Here is a 17,888-nt window from a genome sequence, read left to right on the forward strand (position 1 = left end):
ACAACATGAAGATCAAGGGTGACTACATTTTTTAAGCACAGGCTTTTGTTAGAACATGTCTATAAATGTTGATATCTAACGTTGTTAGATAATGCTAAAGAGGTCAAAGCTTGTTAGCTAGCTAGCTAACCAGTTTGATATTATGTTCTAAAATGCACATGCACCTCTTCCCCTTTTAAGTAAAAAAATACATATCTCATTTGCATTGAAGTGACAATTGAATCCTTGTGTGGTAAGTAAGAGCATTACACCAGCTCCTATGACACCATCATATTGGTCTATCTGTCAAATTGACCTTGCAACAAATAGCCAAAAACATCTGGGTTCTCTGGACCAGGATAGACACAGTGGGCCAGATCATATTAAACCCTACTGAGAAATGCTTTCTGCAACATTGTCTTTTTTTACTCCCATGGTCCAACATGGCGATCTCTGCAACGGATACTCTGCGGGTCCAGCTGCACGGTGAAGAGGGAATGTTTTTATACCAGTTCCAACCACTTGATATCTCCACAAGTTTCCATGGCAACTAAGCTACTGTTCCGGAGACTAGCCTCCTCCAGGTTTCTGACCCTCTGGTCCCTAAGCTGCTCTGCCTCTTTGTTCTGCCAGGGGCACCCCACTCCCAGGGCCCCTGGGAGGAGAGAACCAACATCGCCTCAGCATTAAAACCCTGGTCAATGCCTCGGCTTCTCCGCCCTCCTTCCATTCCTGGGTGCCCCCCTGCTGATAGCGGTGACCCAGTCCTACCTCCCCAAGGTGGCCTACGCCCAGGTGGTCTATGGGGCCTCCATCATGTCCTTCCTGGGCGGGGCCCGCTGGGGCTTTTCCCTGCCTAAGGGAAGCCCTGCCCAGCAGACTGGATGAACCTGGGCAACAGTGTGGTGCCCTCCCTGCTGGCCTGGCTGGCTCTGCACTGCAGGGACAATATCGCAGAGGGAGCCCTGGTGGTCATCATGGGGCTGTGCCTGGCCCTGCACAACAATCAAACTCTGCTGCCTGGCTACCCCAGCTGGTTGAAAGCCTTGGAAACCATACTTACTCTGGTAAGAAACCTTCTCCCTGGATGCCACATTGACACTGAAGGAGATGTGCCCGGAAAAGAAGATCAAGACAGTTGACTAGGTAATGGTGGCTAGGGGATACTCACTCAGAGTTTACACTTGAGAGCTAAAGTATCTCAAGAAGACAAGTGAATGAATAGTGGAACACAGATCAGGGTCTTGTTCAGTAGGAGTTAACAGGAGAAAATGGAGGTGGTGCAACATTGTTTAAAACAAAAAAAATACATTTTCACATATGGATTTAATTTTAATCAATGTGTTATTCATGACACATCTGTTCCTCAACAGGTGAGAATTGAAATATAAATTTACTTTAATCTAGTGCCGTTGCTGAATGAAGGTGATACAAGCTACAGTATTTTCAAACAAAGGGACATTTCTCAGTGTTTTTGGAATGGTGAGTACTGACTAAAAAAGGCACTGATATTTACAGTGTTATTTTTTTTTTATATATACACAATGGCTGCGTTTCAGTCAATGAGACATATTAAACAGAAATACTGAGTGCAACAGTTCTACAGAGTAATGTACCTTAGTGATCATTTAACAAACGCTGTGAGCACAGCAGAACGATACCATAAGCTTACCATTTCCAACCGTAACAAAGTTTCACGAGGGGCCATAAGTAACATTTTGCTCATAGTAGCTTCTTCCTTCAGCAGTCAAGTAAGTGCAGTACAAGGTTTAATATAACTCAGTGTAAACACATGAAGCCCATCGCACTAGCAGTCAGTCAACATGGATAACTCACAACTCTCATGGAAGTTAAACATAGTTTTGGTGGTAATTTTGAGAAATTGAAGTTGGGCAAAATTAATATTCAAATTTCCATTAAAAGTGCACAGGTTGAAACAATTGATATGATATCACAAAGAGTGACAGCCAGCCATCCCATTCTCAGAAACAGACAAACATCCTTCGTACACTTCAGTGGAGAATATAATGGTCCTGAAAGTGCCAATGTTTTTAAGTTCACACAAATAAGCTGAGACAATACAGTAACAATGAAAGCTATTGACCATCCAGAAACACTGGCACACTTCTCTGAAACAGAACAGTGAAGTGACTGATTGATTGATGGAGACAGATGGGTCTGCCATGTGACTGACTGGGAGTAAGTACTGTAGCCTAGCCAGCTCATTTGAATCAACAGTTTCTTGGTTGGCAGTGTCCCAGTCATCTGTTTGGCTCAGTGTACGTCTAGTTCAGTTACATAAAAGCAATAAAAAAAACAATCCAGAATAACAAAACAATCCAAACATTCTGAAATCCATCTATTCCACTCGAAGTCCACAGAAAGTGATTTGTCTTGTATTTTGAAAACACCAAACTCTTCTAGCTAAAAAATTCTGTGTTCATGCTCTGTGAGGAGCTCAAAAGAGTATTCTACAAGTCTCATCCCAACTGTAGTTCACCCTCCATTAGCTAACAGAGTACAATGTGTGACCATGGGTATAGCAGATAACGGAATTCGATTCTGCTGCAGCATTCTGCCACTGCTGTTCAAAAGTTAAATACATTGCTGGTGAAGGCCATGTTGATAATAAACTTGAGGACTCGTCTTTGATATGGCTAAGAACGTCATATGCAGTTGTCTAGTGTGTCCAACCTGGGTAGCAAACCCAGTCTCCTACTGCACCACAGAGTCAGCCCGCTAAGGGCAAATTCATGATAACGGAATTACGCTGAGACTCACTTTAAAATATGTCAAACAAAAACCAATGATTAAAGTTAAACCATAGAACTCGATGCACAATGGCTACTTTGAACAATTTCCAATGGAAATTTTACAAAAATACATTTACATTAAGAACTGTGCCGTTACAAAGTATGGTAACAGAATAAAACTGAGGGAGATTTTACAGTAATTCTGTTACGAAACTTTGCATCTGCACAGTTTTTCTAGTAAATGTATATTTTGTTACTGTGTTCAAAGTAGTAGTTGTGCATAGAGTTCTATGATTTGTTAAACTTAGAAATATGTTTTTTATTCACTCATGACTGCACGGCCAGGCACGACTCCAACACCATCATTAAGTTTGCTGATGACAACAGTGGTAGGCCTGATCACCGACAACGATGAGACAGCCTATAAGGAGGAGGTCAGAGACCTGACCGTGTGGTGCCAGGACAACAACCTCTCCCTCAACGTGATCAAGACAAAGGAGATGATTGTGGACTACAGGAAAAGGAAGACCAAGCACGCCCCCATTCTCATCGACGGGGATGTAGTGGAGCAGGTTGAGAGCTTCAAGTTCCTTGGCGTGCACATCACCAACAAATTAACATGGTCCAAGCACACCAAGATAATTGTGAAGAGGGCATGTCAAAACCTATTTCCCTCAGGAGACTGAAAATATTTGGCATGGGTTCTCAGATCCTCAAAAGGTTTTACAGCTGCACCATCGAGAGCATCCTGACTGGTGGCATCACTGCCTGGTATGACAACTGCTCGGCCTCCGACCGCAAGGCACTACAGAGGGTAGTGCGTACGGCCCAGTACATCACTGGGGCCAAGCATCCTGCCATCCAGGACCTCTATACTAGGCGGTGTCAGAGGAAGGCCCTAAAAATTGTCAAAGAATCCAGCCACCCTAGTCATAGACTGTTCTCTTTGCTACCGCACGGCAAGCGGTACCGGAGCGCCAAGTCTAGGTCCAAGAGGCTCCTAAATAGCTTCTACCCCTAAGCCATAAGACTCTTGAACGGCTAATCAAATGGCTACCCAGACTATTTGCATTTCCCCCCCCCCACCCACCCACCCACGCTGCTGCTACTCTGTTATTATCTATGCATAGTCAATTTAATAACTCTCCCTACATGTACATATTACCTCAATTACCTCGACATCGGTGCCCCCGTACATTGACTCTGTACCGGTATGCCCTGTATATAGCCCCGCTATTGTTATTTACTGCTGCTCTTTAATTATCTGTTATTCTTATCTCACTTTTTTTATAGGTATTTTCTTAAAACTGCATTGTTGGTTAAGGGCTTGTAAGTAAGCATTTCACTAAGGTCTACACCTGTTGTATTTGGCGCATGTGACAAATACAATTTGATTTGATTTGTTTGGCATACATTTTAAAGTGAAAAATCTGAGTCTTCTGATACCATGGAATTGCCCCTAAGCTAAAGCCATTTTGGCATTTATAGCTCTGTAGCTAACTCAAGTATCCAGATCTCAGGCAAGGTTACTCGTCATGTAATCTCACGGTGCCAGACATAAAACCGTATTCTCGTCTGAGAATGAGGTTTGTTCCAGTAAAAAAGAAAACGGCTACTCATCAGGTTTTGCGGGTTCACCGAACCACCTCCCTTGGTTCTACTAGGGCTCAATCTCAGAGCACGGCCACGCCCCCGTCACAGCGACTGGTGATCATGTTGCCAATCTCCGTCCAGGTGTCCAGGTGGGGGTCGTAAATCTCCACAGAGTCCACCGTCACGGGGGCCGAGAAGTCTCTGCTGGAGGCCCGTCCCCCCACGGCGTACAGCAGTCCGTTAACGGCTGACACGGACACCCCGGCCCTCGCCACTGCCATGGGGGCCACCTCCACCCATTTCTCCTTTTAGAGGGAAGGAGTAATGGATACATAGTTGAGAGTAACCGTCTGAGGGAAATTAGAGGCGTTGTAGTGTTTCCATCTACAGTTGAAGTCGGAAGTTTACATACACCTTAGCCAAATACATTTAAACTCAGTTTTTCACAATTCCTGACATTTAATCCTAGTAAAAATTGTCTTAGGTCAGTTAAAATAAAATGGTGATCCTAAGAATGTGAAATGTCAGAATATTAGTAGAGAGAATGATTTATTTCAGCTTTTATTTCTATCATCACATTCCCAGTGGGTCAGAAGTTTACATACACTCTATTAGTATTTGGTAACATTGTCTTTAAATTGTTAAACTTGGGTCAAACGTTACGGGTAGCTTTCCACAAGAAATTGGGTGAATTTTGGCCCATTCCTCCTGACAGAGCTTGTGTAACTGAGTCAGGTTTGTAGGCCTCCTTGCTCACATGCGCTTTTTCAGTTCTGCCCACAAATTTTCTATAGGATTGAGGTCAGGGCTTTGTGATGGGCACTCCAATACCTTGACTTTGTTGTCCTTAAGCCATTTTGCCACAACTTTGGAAGTATGCTTGGGATCATTGTCCATTTGGAAGACCCATTTGCAACCAAGCTTTAACTTCCTGACTGATGTCTTGATGTTGCTTCAATATATCCACATAATTTTCCTGCCTCATGATGCCATCTATTTTGTGAAGTGCACCAGTCCCTCCTGCAGAAAAGCACCCCCACAACATGATGCTGCATCCCCGTGCTTCACGGTTGGGATGGTGTTCTTCGGCTTGCAAGCGTCCCCCTTTTTCCTCCAAACATAACGATGGTCATTATGGCCAAACAGTTCTATTTTGTTTCATCAGACCAGATGACATTTCTCCAAAAAGTATGATCTTAGTCCCCATGTGCAGTTTAAAACCGTAGTCTGGCTTTTTTATGGCAGTTTTGGAGCAGTGGCTTCTTCCTTGCTGAGCGGCCTTTCAGGTTGCTGATTATAGGACTCGTTTTACTGTGGATATAGATACTTTTGTACCTGTATCCTCCAGCATCTCACAAGGTCCTTTGATGTTGTTCTGGGTTTGATTTGCACTTTTTTGCACCAAAGTACGTTCATCTCTAGGAGACACAACACGTCTCCTTCCTGAGCGGTATGACGGCTGCGTGGTCCCATGGTGTTTATACTTGCGTACTATTGTTTGTACAGATAAACGTGGTAACTTCAGGCGTTTGGAAATTGCTCCCAAAGATGAACCAGACTTGTGGAGGTCTGCAATTTCTTTTGATTTTCCCATGATGTCAAGCAAAGAGGCACTGAGTTTGAACTCAAATTATGTCAATTAGCCTATCAGAAGCTTCTAAAGCCATGATATCATTTTCTGGAATTTTCCAAGCTGTTTAAAAGGCACAGTCAATTTAGTGTATGTAAACTTCTGACACACTGGAATTGTGATACACTGAATTATAAGTTAAATAATCTGTCTGTAAACAATTGTTGGAAAAATGACTTGTGTCATGCACAAAGTAGATGTCCTAACCAACTTGCCAAAACTATAGTTTGTTAACAAGAAATTTGTGGAGTGGTTGAAAAACAAGTTTTAATGACTCCAACCTAAGTGTATGTAAACTTCGGACTTCAACTGTATGTATGTGTGGTGTGTACGTGTGTGTATGTGTGACTATGCCCATCACTCTGGAGGTTGTGTCATGCCAAAACTATAGTTTGTTAACAAGAAATGTGTGGAGGGGTTTAAAAACTAATTTTAATGACTCCAACATAAGTGTATGTAAACTTCCGACTTCAACTGTACATAAAGCTATGATGAGGTATGGTGACAACGTGTGGCTTTTTAAACAAGGCTGTATTTACAGTGCATTCGGAAAGTATTCAGATCCCTTGACTTTTTACAAATGTTGTTAGGTTACAGCCTTATTCTAAAATTGATTAAATTGTCCCCCCCCCCCCTCAATCTACACACAATACCCCATAGTGACGAGTCAAAAACAGGTTTTTAGAAATGTTTGCAATAAAATAAAATAAAAATACATTTACATAAGTATTCAGACTCTTTTCTCAGTACTTTGCTGAAGCACCTCTGGCAGTGATTACAGGCTAGAGTCTTCTTGGGTATGATGCTACAAGCTTGGCACACCTGTATTTGGGGAGTTTCTCCCATTCTTCTCTGCAGATCCTCTCAAACCCTGTCAGGTTGGATGGGGAGCGTTGCTGCATAGCTATTTTCAGGTCTCTCCAGAGATGTTCGATCAGGTTCAAGTCCGGGCTCTGGCTGGGCCACTCAAGGACATTCAGAGACTTGTCCCAAAGTCACTCCTGCATTGTCTTGGCTATGGGGGGGGAGGGGGAGGAGTTGCAATCTACTGCAGAGATAGCCTGCAAAGTTCTGTCATACTTTCCAGGTCTATGCCCAAACAGTTCGAACTTCTAATTTTAAAAATTAATCTCTCCAGAAATAAGTCTCTCACTGTTGCCGCCTGCTACCGACCCCCCTCAGCTCCCAGCTGTGCCCTGGACACCATCTGTGAATTGATCGCTCCCCATCTAGCTTCAGAGTTTGTTCTGTTAGGTGACCTAAACTGGGATATGCTTAACACCCCGGCAATCCTACAATCCAAGCTTGATGCCCTCAATCTCACACAAATCATCAAGGAACCCACCAGGTACAACCCTAAATCCGTAAACATGGGCACCCTAATAGACATTATCCTGACCAACCTGCCCTCCAAATACACCTCTGCTGTCTTCAATCAAGATCTCAGCGATCACTGCCTCATTGCCTGTATCCGCCACGGGTCCGCGGTCAAACGACCACCCCTCATCACTGTCAAACGCTCCCTAAAACACTTCTGCGAGCAGGCCTTTCTAATCGACCTGGCCCGGGTACCCTGGAAGGATATTGACCTCATCCCGTCAGTTGAGGATGCCTGGTCATTCTTTAAATGTTACTTCCTCACCATATTAGACAAGCATGCTCCGTTCAAAAAATGCAGAACCAAGAACAGATATAGCCCTTGGTTCACTCCAGACCTGACTGCCCTCGACCAGCACAAAAACATCCTGTGGCGAACTGCAATAGCATCGAAGAGCCCCCGCGATATGCAACTGTTCAGGGAAGTCAGGAACCAATACACGCAGTCAGTCAGGAAAGCAAAGGCCAGCTTTTTCAAGCAGAAATTTGCATCCTGTAGCTCTAACTCCAAAAAGTTCTGGGATACTGTAAAGTCCATGGAGAACAAGAGCACCTCCTCCCAGCTGCCCACTGCACTGAGGCTAGGTAACACGGTCACCACCGATAAATCCATGATAATCGAAGACTTCAACAAGCATTTCTCAATGGCTGGCCATGCCTTCCTCCTGGCGACTCCAACCTTGGCCAACAGCCCCGCCCCCCCCGCTGCTACTCGCCCAAGCCTCCCCAGCTTCTCCTTTACCCAAATCCAGATAGCAGATGTTCTGAAAGAGCTGGAAAACCTGGACCCATACAAATCAGCTGGGCTTGACAATCTGGACCCCCTATTTCTGAAACTGTCCGCCGCCATTGTCGCACCCCCTATCACCAGCCTGTTCAACCTCTCCTTCGTAACATCTGAGATCCCCAAGGATTGGAAAGCTGCCGCGGTCATCCCCCTCTTCAAAGGGGGAGACACCCTGGACCCAAACTGTTACAGACCTATATCCATCCTGCCTTGCCTATCTAAGGTCTTCGAAAGCCAAGTCAACAAACAGATCACTGACCATCTCGAATCCCACCGTACCTTCTCCGCTGTGCAATCCGGTTTCCGAGCCGGTCATGGGTGCACCTCAGCCACGCTCAAGGTACTAAACGATATCATAACCGCCATCGATAAAAGACATTACTGTGCAGCCGTCTTCATCGACCTGGCCAAGGCTTTCGACTCTGTCAATCACCATATTCTTATCGGCAGACTCAGTAGCCTCGGTTTTTCTAATGACTGCCTTGCCTGGTTCACCAACTACTTTGCAGACAGAGTTCAGTGTGTCAAATCGGAGGGCATGTTGTCCGGTCCTCTGGCAGTCTCTATGGGGGTACCACAGGGTTCAATTCTCGGGCCGACTCTTTTCTCTGTATACATCAATGATGTTGCTCTTGCTGCGGGCGATTCCCTGATCCACCTCTACGCAGACGACACCATTCTATATACTTCCGGCCCTTCCTTGGACACTGTGCTATCTAACCTCCAAACGAGCTTCAATGCCATACAACACTCCTTCCGTGGCCTCCAACTGCTCTTAAACGCTAGTAAAACCAAATGCATGCTTTTCAACCGTTCGCTGCCTGCACCCGCACGCCCTACTAGCATCACCACCCTGGACGGTTCCGACCTAGAATATGTGGACATCTATAAGTACCTAGGTGTCTGGCTAGACTGCAAACTCTCCTTCCAGACTCATATCAAACATCTCCAATCCAAAATCAAAGCAAGAATCGGCTTTCTATTCCGCAACAAAGCCTCCTTCACTCACGCCGCCAAACTTACCCTAGTAAAACTGACTATCCTACCGATCCTCGACTTCGGCGATGTCATCTACAAAATAGCTTCCAATACTCTACTCAGCAAACTGGATGCAGTTTATCACAGTGCCATTCGTTTTGTTACTAAAGCACCTTATACGACCCACCACTGCGACCTGTATGCCCTAGTCGGCTGGCCCTCGCTACATGTTCGTCGTCAGACCCACTGGCTCCAGGTCATCTACAAGGCTATGCTAGGTAAAGTGCCGCCTTATCTCAGTTCACTGGTCACGATGGCTACACCCACCCGCAACACGCGCTCCAGCAGGTGTATCTCACTGATCATCCCTAAAGCCAAAACCTCATTTGGACGCCTTTCCTTCCAGTTCTCTGCTGCCTGCGACTGGAACGAATTGCAAAAATCTCTGAAGTTGGAGACTTTTATCTCCCTCAACAACTTTAAAAATCTGCTATCCGAGCAGCTAACCGATCGCTGCAGCTGTACATAGTCCATCTGTAAACTACCCACCCAATTTACCTACCTCACCCCCCATACTGCTTTTATTTATTTACTTTTCTGCTCTTTTGCACACCAGTATCTCTTCTTGCACATGATCATCTGATGATTTATCACTCCAGTGTTAATCTGCTAAATTGTAATTATTCGATTTATTGCCTACCTCATGCCTTTTGCACACATTGTATATAGATTCTCTTTTTTTTCTACCATGTTATTGACTTGTTTATTGTTTACTCCATGTGTAACTCTGTGTTGTCTGTTCACACTGCTATGCTTTATCTTGGCCAGGTCGCAGTTGCAAATGAGAACTTGTTCTCAACTAGCCTACCTGGTTAAATAAAGGTAAAATAAAAAATAAAAAAAATGTGCTTAGGGTCGTTGTCCTGTTGGAAGGTGAACCTTCGCCCCAGTCTGAGGTCCTGAGAGTTCTGGAGCCGGTTTTCATAAAGGATCTCTCTGTACTTTGCTCCATTCATCTTTCCCTCGATCCTGACTCGTCTTCCAATCCCTGCTGCTTAAAAACATCCCCACAGCGTGATGCTGCCCCCATTATGCTTCACCATAGGGATGGTGCCAGGTTTCCTCCAGACGTGACGCTTGGCATTCAGGCCAAATAGTTCAATCTTGGTTTCTTTAGACCAGAGAATGTTGTTTCTCATGGTCCTTTAGGTGCCTTTTGGCAAACTCCAGGTGGGTTGTCATGTGCATTTTACTGAGGAGTGGCTTCCGTCTGGCCTATACCATAAAGGCCTGATTGGTAGAGTGCTGCAGAGATAGTTGTCCATCTGTAAGGTTCACCGATCTCCAGAGGAACTCTGGAGCTCTGTCAGAGTGACCATCAGGTTCTTGGTCACCTCCCTGACCATGGCCCTTCTCCCCTGATTGCTCAGTTTGGACAGGCAGCCAGCTCTAGGAAGAGTCTTGGTGATTCCAAACTTCTTCCATTTAAGAATGATGGAGGCCACTGTGTTTTTGGGGACCGTCAATGCTGCAGAAATGTTTTGGTACCCTTCCCCAGAGCTGTGCCTCGACACAATCCTGTCTCTGAGCTTTACGGACAATTCCTTTGACCTCATGACTTGGTTTTTGCTCATGCACTGTCAACTGTGGGACCTTATATAGACAGGTGTGTGCCTTTCCAAATCATGTCCAATCAATTGAATTTACCACAGGTGGCCTCCATTCAAGTTGTAGAAATATCTCAAGGATGATGAATGGAAACAGGATGCATCTGAGCTCATAGCAAAGGGTCTGAATACTTATGTCAATAAGGTATGTTTTGTATTTTTTCTACATTTGCAAAAATGTCTAAACCTATTCTCGCTTTCTCATTATTTTAGAATAAGGCTAACGTAACAAAATGTGGAAAAGCGAAGAGGGTTTGAATATTTTCCGAATGCACTGTATAAATCCACCATAACCCCCTCACCTCTTCAGGACAGTATTTCTCCACTGTCTCTAGGGAGCCCAGTGCCTCGTTCCAGCCCCCCACAGCGTATATGCAGTTGTTGAGGCAGGCCACGCCCACGTAGGCCCGCCGGGTCACCATGACGGGCAGGGCACTCCAGCGCCGGGAAATGGGGTCGTACACCTCCGCAGAACGCAGCTCCATCCCCTCATCACTGATCCCCCCGATCACATAGATGAAGCCTAGATATAGGGGAGATGGGAATGATCAGCGGCCATTCAGAAAAATTCTGTCATTGAGACAGCAGAAGCCATTATATTGATACAGTATATTCTGTTGTAAATGTTTTATGTATTGTTATGTATGAATTGAATTACCCTGTAACTCGCAGCATCCAAAGTAATACCGAGGCACTGCCATGCTTCCAATGATCTCCCACTTATTCTCTGTCGGGTCGTAGCGCTCCATTGTCTTCCCTATCTCTGATCCAACCCAACCACCTGCAGGAACACAGCAGTGAGGAGACATGGTATTAATACCTTATCCCATAGACCCAAGTGACAGACTCTTGGACACTAATTTCTTCATTCCCTTCTTTAAAAAAAATAACTGATCTGACATGACTGATTTGGTGAAAGCTTTGCAGTGGAAACCTTGCTTTCACCTGTCCAATCATGTTAGATCTGTGATGACTTCAAGGAGGGGAAACATTAAGCATGTATTCCCAATCAAGGCCTTTGCTTCGTTAGTTTACCCAGTGCGTAGAGAGCCCCGTGACAGGGGCAGACCCCGACACCACAGCGAGGGAAATTGAGAGAGGCCACAGCTGCCCACTGCTTAGTCACCGGGTCGTATCTCTCTGTGCAGTCAAATATCATGGAGTCCTTCTCCCCTGGGAAATGACAAGAAACAGAATACTAGAAACATAACTGTATTGCCCTGAGGAAGACACAGGTTGAAACACATGGCATGTTCTCCGCACAAACAAACACAGAACCACACAGACAGGACTCATTACTGAGTGGACTATCCTGGTTAAATAAATAAAATGAGTCTCACCTCCCACGACATAGATCATGCCCTCCAGCACAGCCACTCCCAGCCCGCTACGGGCCTGGTGCAGGGAGGACACGGTGGTCCAGTACTGGCTGAATGAGTCAAAGCGTTCCACGCAGCTCAGGGCCCGGCTGTCACTCCAACGGCCGCCCTGCAGCCTAGTGTAGCCTCCTGAGACAGGGGAAACCAACCGTGACGCAACAGCCTGGATCACTTCATGAAATGGAATAATTCAATTTGGATCGAGCTGGTACTCATATAATCTGCTGAGTTTACACTGAAGATGCTACAACAAAAATGGCCACCCCAGTTCTGTTGTCATCAACATATAAAGGTGGCCAGGTGCTGAACTGAGGTTTACCTACCTATGGCATAGAGGTATTTCCGGTTTACCTACCTATGGCATAGAGGTATTTCCTGGCCTTTCTCCTTGGCCTCATCTTGGCTGGCTGTAACAGGCTGTACATCTTATTCTCTTTGGGAGACTTGCTGACCTCTGTGTATTCCCTCAGCAGTGTCTGCAGCGCCACCCGCAGGCTGAAGTCAGAAATGCCTACACAGAGAAATTATATGATGTCATCGATTAGCAGCACAACAATAAAAATCAGGGGGAAAGATACTGGTTGGGGATAAGTACATTTTAATGGTGTGAGGAATATAAAAGGATCTAAGAAAATCAGTTATTGATAAATCAGGAGAAATAAGGACATTCCTTCCTGACAAATCAGGAGGAAACATCTTTCCATCTAACCTTCGATGTACTTGAAGAGTCTCTGTGGGGAGAGCAGGGGGAACCTGACTGGGTCCAGCACCTCCACCACATGCTTCTTCCTCTTGGTCACGTCCTGTAGGACCCAGTCCATGGCCGCCGTGAACACCTGGTACTCATCCTCGATTCGCAGCTCCTCGCTCCGCAGCAGCTTCACCAGCTGGCCCTTGGACAGGCCCCAGAACTCGTCCGACACACACACCTAAAGGTCAGATGTTTTGAATGTGATTTTGTTTTTTGATGTCAGTGGTAACAGGTTATTCACTTTTTGTTACACACCCTCAGCAGATTAGAACGAGATGAAATGAGAAAAGAGCCTCAGAGGCAAAGAAGGAAGAGAGAATCTGAAGACAGACAGACAGAGATGGAGGAAGAAAGAGACCATGCGTAGCACCTCCAGAAAGTGGACCTGGATGTAGTTCTCAGTGAACGCCAGCATGTCCATGCAGGCGATCTGCTCAAGGAACTGGTATACCCCCACACAGTTGGACGGGTCCATGTGGCCCTTGAGGAACTCTCCACAGATAGACACCACCTCACTCAGCTGCAGCATGTCTGCTGCCACCATCAGCTCCTGCATGTTCTCCACCGTCACATTAATCATACCTGGACGGGTTCAGTTCAAAGAAACACAAAAAAATCTGTATCATGTATTACTGTTCTTTGTATGAACACACTACGTGTACACTACACACTCAGTAAATGGTACATTTCCTGACAGGGCGAACCTGTGTATATGAACTCCAGCAGGACCTCAAACACTGGTGCCTCCACCCCCAGGATCTGGACCTCTTCCTTGTCTGCCTCGCTCATCCCCCCAGAGAAGAGAGCGGAGAAGTAGGGGCTGCTTGCAGCCAGAACCAGCTTGTGGACACTGAACACACGGCCTCCCAGCCGCAGCCTTACATCACAGAAATCTGTCCGGAGGCGCATCTTGTTCATCTGGGCCAGGATGAGTCGGGCGTAGCGGTCCGATGCAAACAGAGCCTGCTCAGCGGACTGGGTCGTCACACTAGTTGCAGGTATGTCACCGCCGCCACAGCCACTGCTCCCAGGTGGGGAGCGAGGTGGAAACATCACAGAGGACATGGTGGCTCAGTCACAGGGAGGGAAAAAGACGGGGGCGGTGTCACAGACACGGTCTACCCTTACTGCTGCTTCATGGTGCGGGACTCTTCAAGTGGACACATCATCTGACTCTAGGGAGAAGAGCACGAGAAACATGAAAGATGATACAGTATGTTATGTTACATTTGAGATTGTAACAAGCTGGTATAACGTTACAATACAAAATAACATCATTATGATAAAAAGTGCCAAATATTTGATGCTGGTCTTCTGTTTGTTGCTTTTGTTTTCAACTGTGTTTGTGAGAACAAGAAATAGAGGGGGATGAATTCTTTCCTCTATTGAGTTCAAGTGATGCATTATATAACTGTTCATGTATCAGTTATCAAAAAGGTCCCTTGTTTTTATATCATCACCACCATCTGGACTAGTTCAAACTGTACAACCAGCTCATGACAACATATTTGCTATAAAACACAGCATTTCATCCACCATTGATCTGTGACTTTGCTCTATGGATGCTAGCTAAATCTTGGATACAAAAATAATGAAGTTAGTTCACCTCACTTACTAGCAACCAGACCGAGATGGATTTATAATAATGTTAATTTAGTTAACGGTATAAAAAGTATAACAGCATCATCAGATCGATTGGTGTGTCCCACTAGTCTGGCTACTAGTGTACCGTCGCCCTAGAGATCAGTTGGTTGGTAAGCAAACATACCTGCAGCTAACGTTAGCTAGCTAACGTTAGCGCCTGCTAAATTATGTGACAGATAGGGTCAGACCATTTTATTATTTGAATGGTAAATCACGACAATAATCGAAAATGTTCAAATGGAACCTTGTCTACACAAAGGAAATATAATACACCAACCTGCACAGTTGCTTGTTAGTCCACATTAAGTTTCCAAGTTAGTTAATTTCCAGCAGGCAACTTCCGCAAACAGATCTGTCAATCTTTTTTCTGGATCGACTGTACGGTCTTGAGTGGATGGAATACTAGCTCTAACTAAGCAAATACCAAACGTATAATGAAGTCAACACCAGTAGATGGCATCATTGCCCTTAGCGTGCAAGTGAAGCACATGCAAAAAATAACCAGGGTTGGGACCAAAGGCCTGCATTGCTGCCTGCTTGCCTACCAAAATGAAGGGCACAGTCATTGAGTTAAAACCACATGATTATTATATCTATAATTCTGCATGTAGCACTTGGTCGTAAGGAAAAGCAAGACATGGCCCATAGTTTGCAATATCTCTATCTTTTCTGTAGTTTGGTTATAATTTGTCCACAGTGCTGTTGATTGTTAAATGACAGGGCACACAGTGAGTGTTAACATTTTTTTAAATAGGGTTTAATAGGCATGGACCCTAGCCTTGTATATAATCCACCAGACTGATTTCCGCTGCGCTATTGGTTGTGAACCATTCATGTAAGCTTGTGAGATCAGACGGTTTGCGAGGCTTTACATGGCCCCTACATGCACTTACTGCACACTTGCCTGTAGCCCCTGCTTAGTGCTGAAGCTATTAACATTATGGCCATTAACTGTGTGAAACAACTGGCTAATCAGATATGTCAATTAGAGCAGAATCAGGACAGTAAGCCTATAACAAGCTCGTTAATGTTTTTTGTAGAACATAGGCTACTGTACGAAAAGTGAATTGATTCAATTTACTTTTTGAACCTGAACCTGTTGACTGTCGTTAAATAGACTTTCTTTGGCCTGACGACACAGGGCGGACATTTATAGCCCACCAACCCATTACTTCTTTCATTTTTGGGACATTTGGATGATTTGATTGTCTGGAACCCTGTTCACGGTGTCTGAAACCTGTTCCTCTTTAACCTTAAGGTTAAAAAGGTCAATTAATCAAGACAATCAAGAAATTGGTTCAATTAGCTCATGCGATTTAAAGAAGATCTTCAAATCCCTCTTCTTCTCCACTAGTTAGCCCTTTATAAATGGAATCTATAAATCAAGTCAAAGTTTATTGGTTGCGTACACAGTTTAGCAGATGTTATAGCTGGTGCAGTGAAATTCTTATGTTACTAGCTCCTAACAATGCAGTAAAATGTCAAAGTTTTTGAAATTATAAATTATATCAAGAAATGGCGGAACGAATTCAATTAACAATTCAAATAGCACTGTAACAGTAATCCAAATGCAATCTACATATATATACAGCAAATTAATTTACACAAGAATGATATGTACAGCAGTAGATATATTAGAGTGAGCTATGTCAAGAATCCAGTATATAAATAAATATACAGTGTGAATTAACAGTGTAACTAAAATGCAATGTACTGTACAGTAGTAGAAATATTAGAATGAGCTATGTCGCAAATACAGTATTTAAATGCACAGTACAAAACCCCATGGCAAAATGGACAGAAGGGTACACCTGATATCCATTCAGGTGCAGGGTACACCTGATATCCATTCAGGTGCAGGGTACACCTGATATCCATTCAGTGAGGTTTTGTATCTCGTGTATCTCCCTAATATCAAATGCAGTCCGTTCTGTGGCCTTGTGAGGGATATCATCAGTAGAGTATCTTTGCCTGACTGTAGGTCTTATATCCTCTTACTCCTCCTGGCTGACCTCGCCATCCTTACACTTCCAGCTCTAATTCCTCCGTGATTAGTCCCCAGCGGCCCTTCAGCCAACTGCATGTAGCTATTGGTTTCCAATCCCAGGCCACATCCAAGTGACACTGGCCCTGTGCCAGCCCAGTGGCCATATTAATCTTTCAGAGCTGAACACCTTTACACGGTTGACTGTCGAGGTGGACGGAGGTTCTTGTTCACGGACAGAGGTGAGATAATTTTGTGAGGATTATGAGGGGGCCCGGGCCAATTGGGTTCCGCAGTTAAATCAGAGGTCATACTCAGTGCAAGTGGACTCAAACTGATCAGGTGAGACTCGTGAGAGTAACTGGGATGGAAAAGAGGACTCCCGGGTAAACTGTGGCAATTGTAAGTGGATTTTCCTGGATAAATAAATACATTAATAATTATAATTATAATTATATGATGAGGGTGAGTGAAGAAGGGTTATGAGGTTTAATTAGAGGAGGACAGTGTGTTAAAGATGGATCCCCTGGCTGCCAAACTAGCTCCTACAGATCTTATTTGCTGGATTAGCATCTCCCTGGATGGTTTGTTAGCAAGCATAGGGCGGTCAGTCAGCAGGAGGTAGTAGCATACTAACACTGCTGAACCAGCAGAACGTCTGGCCTCAACCCTCTATCTGACCAGAGATGCCAGAGGTAGCTTTTGCCAAAAGGTCAAGCCGAAAACAACCATGTAAGGTTACATAAACATGGGACAATATAAGACTTCATGGTAAAACTTAATGAAGGGATTCTAAGTAGTCTATAAACAGTTAATTGTTTGCTTATAGATTTTCTTTATAAGTAAATTAGATCCCCGAGGTAGTAATGCCCTGGGATAGACAGTCACTTGACTAATATAATGAAGCATTAAGGCCCGAGGAGGTGTGGTACATAGCCAATATACCTTGGCTAAGGGTTGTTCTTAGGCACGACGCAACGCCATATAACAAATCCCAGAGTTGCCTTATTGCTATTATAAACTGGTCACCAACGTAATTAGAACAGTAAACAAGTAATTTTGTGTTATACCCCACAGCTTTCAGCCAATCCGCATCCAGGACCCAAACTACCTCGTTTATAATTAAGCAATAAGGCCCGAGGTTGTGTGGTATATGGCCAATACCGCACGGCTAAGAGCCGTTCTTAGCACGACACAACGCGGAGTGCCAGTTTCAGGTCAAGTCATTGGAAATATACTACAAACCCCCGAGGTGCCTTATTGCTATTATAAACTGGTTACCAACGTAATTAGAGCAGTAAAAATACATGTTTTGTCGTACCTGTGGTATACGGTCTGATATACCACGGCTGTCAACCAATCAGCA

The 17,888-nt window shown here is 44.6% G+C and overlaps 1 protein-coding gene and 1 pseudogene across 1 annotated transcript; one reads left to right on the forward strand and one right to left on the reverse strand.

Annotated features, from left to right (window-relative positions):
* Positions 1-422: 422 nt before the first annotated feature.
* Positions 423-1,997, forward strand: LOC139551238 (transmembrane protein 69-like; annotated as a pseudogene).
* Positions 1,998-4,040: 2,043 nt separating this feature from the next.
* On the reverse strand, positions 4,041-14,925 carry ipp (intracisternal A particle-promoted polypeptide). The gene is made up of 10 exons (XM_071361425.1): positions 14,816-14,925; positions 13,599-14,069; positions 13,265-13,476; positions 12,853-13,072; positions 12,499-12,654; positions 12,105-12,272; positions 11,800-11,937; positions 11,423-11,545; positions 11,067-11,287; positions 4,041-4,630 (listed from the first exon to the last, which is right to left on the reverse strand). The coding sequence occupies exons 2-10, from the start codon at positions 13,957-13,959 to the stop codon at positions 4,406-4,408; spliced, it is 1,824 nt and encodes a 607-aa protein (XP_071217526.1). The 5' UTR covers positions 13,960-14,069; positions 14,816-14,925; the 3' UTR covers positions 4,041-4,405.
* Between the last annotated feature and the right edge of the window lie 2,963 nt (positions 14,926-17,888).

This window comes from Salvelinus alpinus, chromosome 23 (genome assembly GCF_045679555.1).
Source record: "Salvelinus alpinus chromosome 23, SLU_Salpinus.1, whole genome shotgun sequence".
NCBI classification, from domain to species: domain Eukaryota; kingdom Metazoa; phylum Chordata; class Actinopteri; order Salmoniformes; family Salmonidae; genus Salvelinus; species Salvelinus alpinus.

Excerpts from the sequence above, each read along its gene's own strand:
- ipp (XM_071361425.1), bottom strand. The coding sequence starts at position 13,959 with ATGTCCTCTGTGATGTTTCCACCTCGCTCCCCACCTGGGAGCAGTGGC. Across the intron at positions 11,288-11,422 it reads TGGATGCTGCGAGTTACAGG|GCTTCATCTATGTGATCGGG; the intron begins GTAATTCAATTC and ends CCCTATATCTAG. Across the intron at positions 4,631-11,066 it reads AGAAATACTGTCCTGAAGAG|GAGAAATGGGTGGAGGTGGC; the intron begins GTGAGGGGGTTA and ends TCCCTCTAAAAG.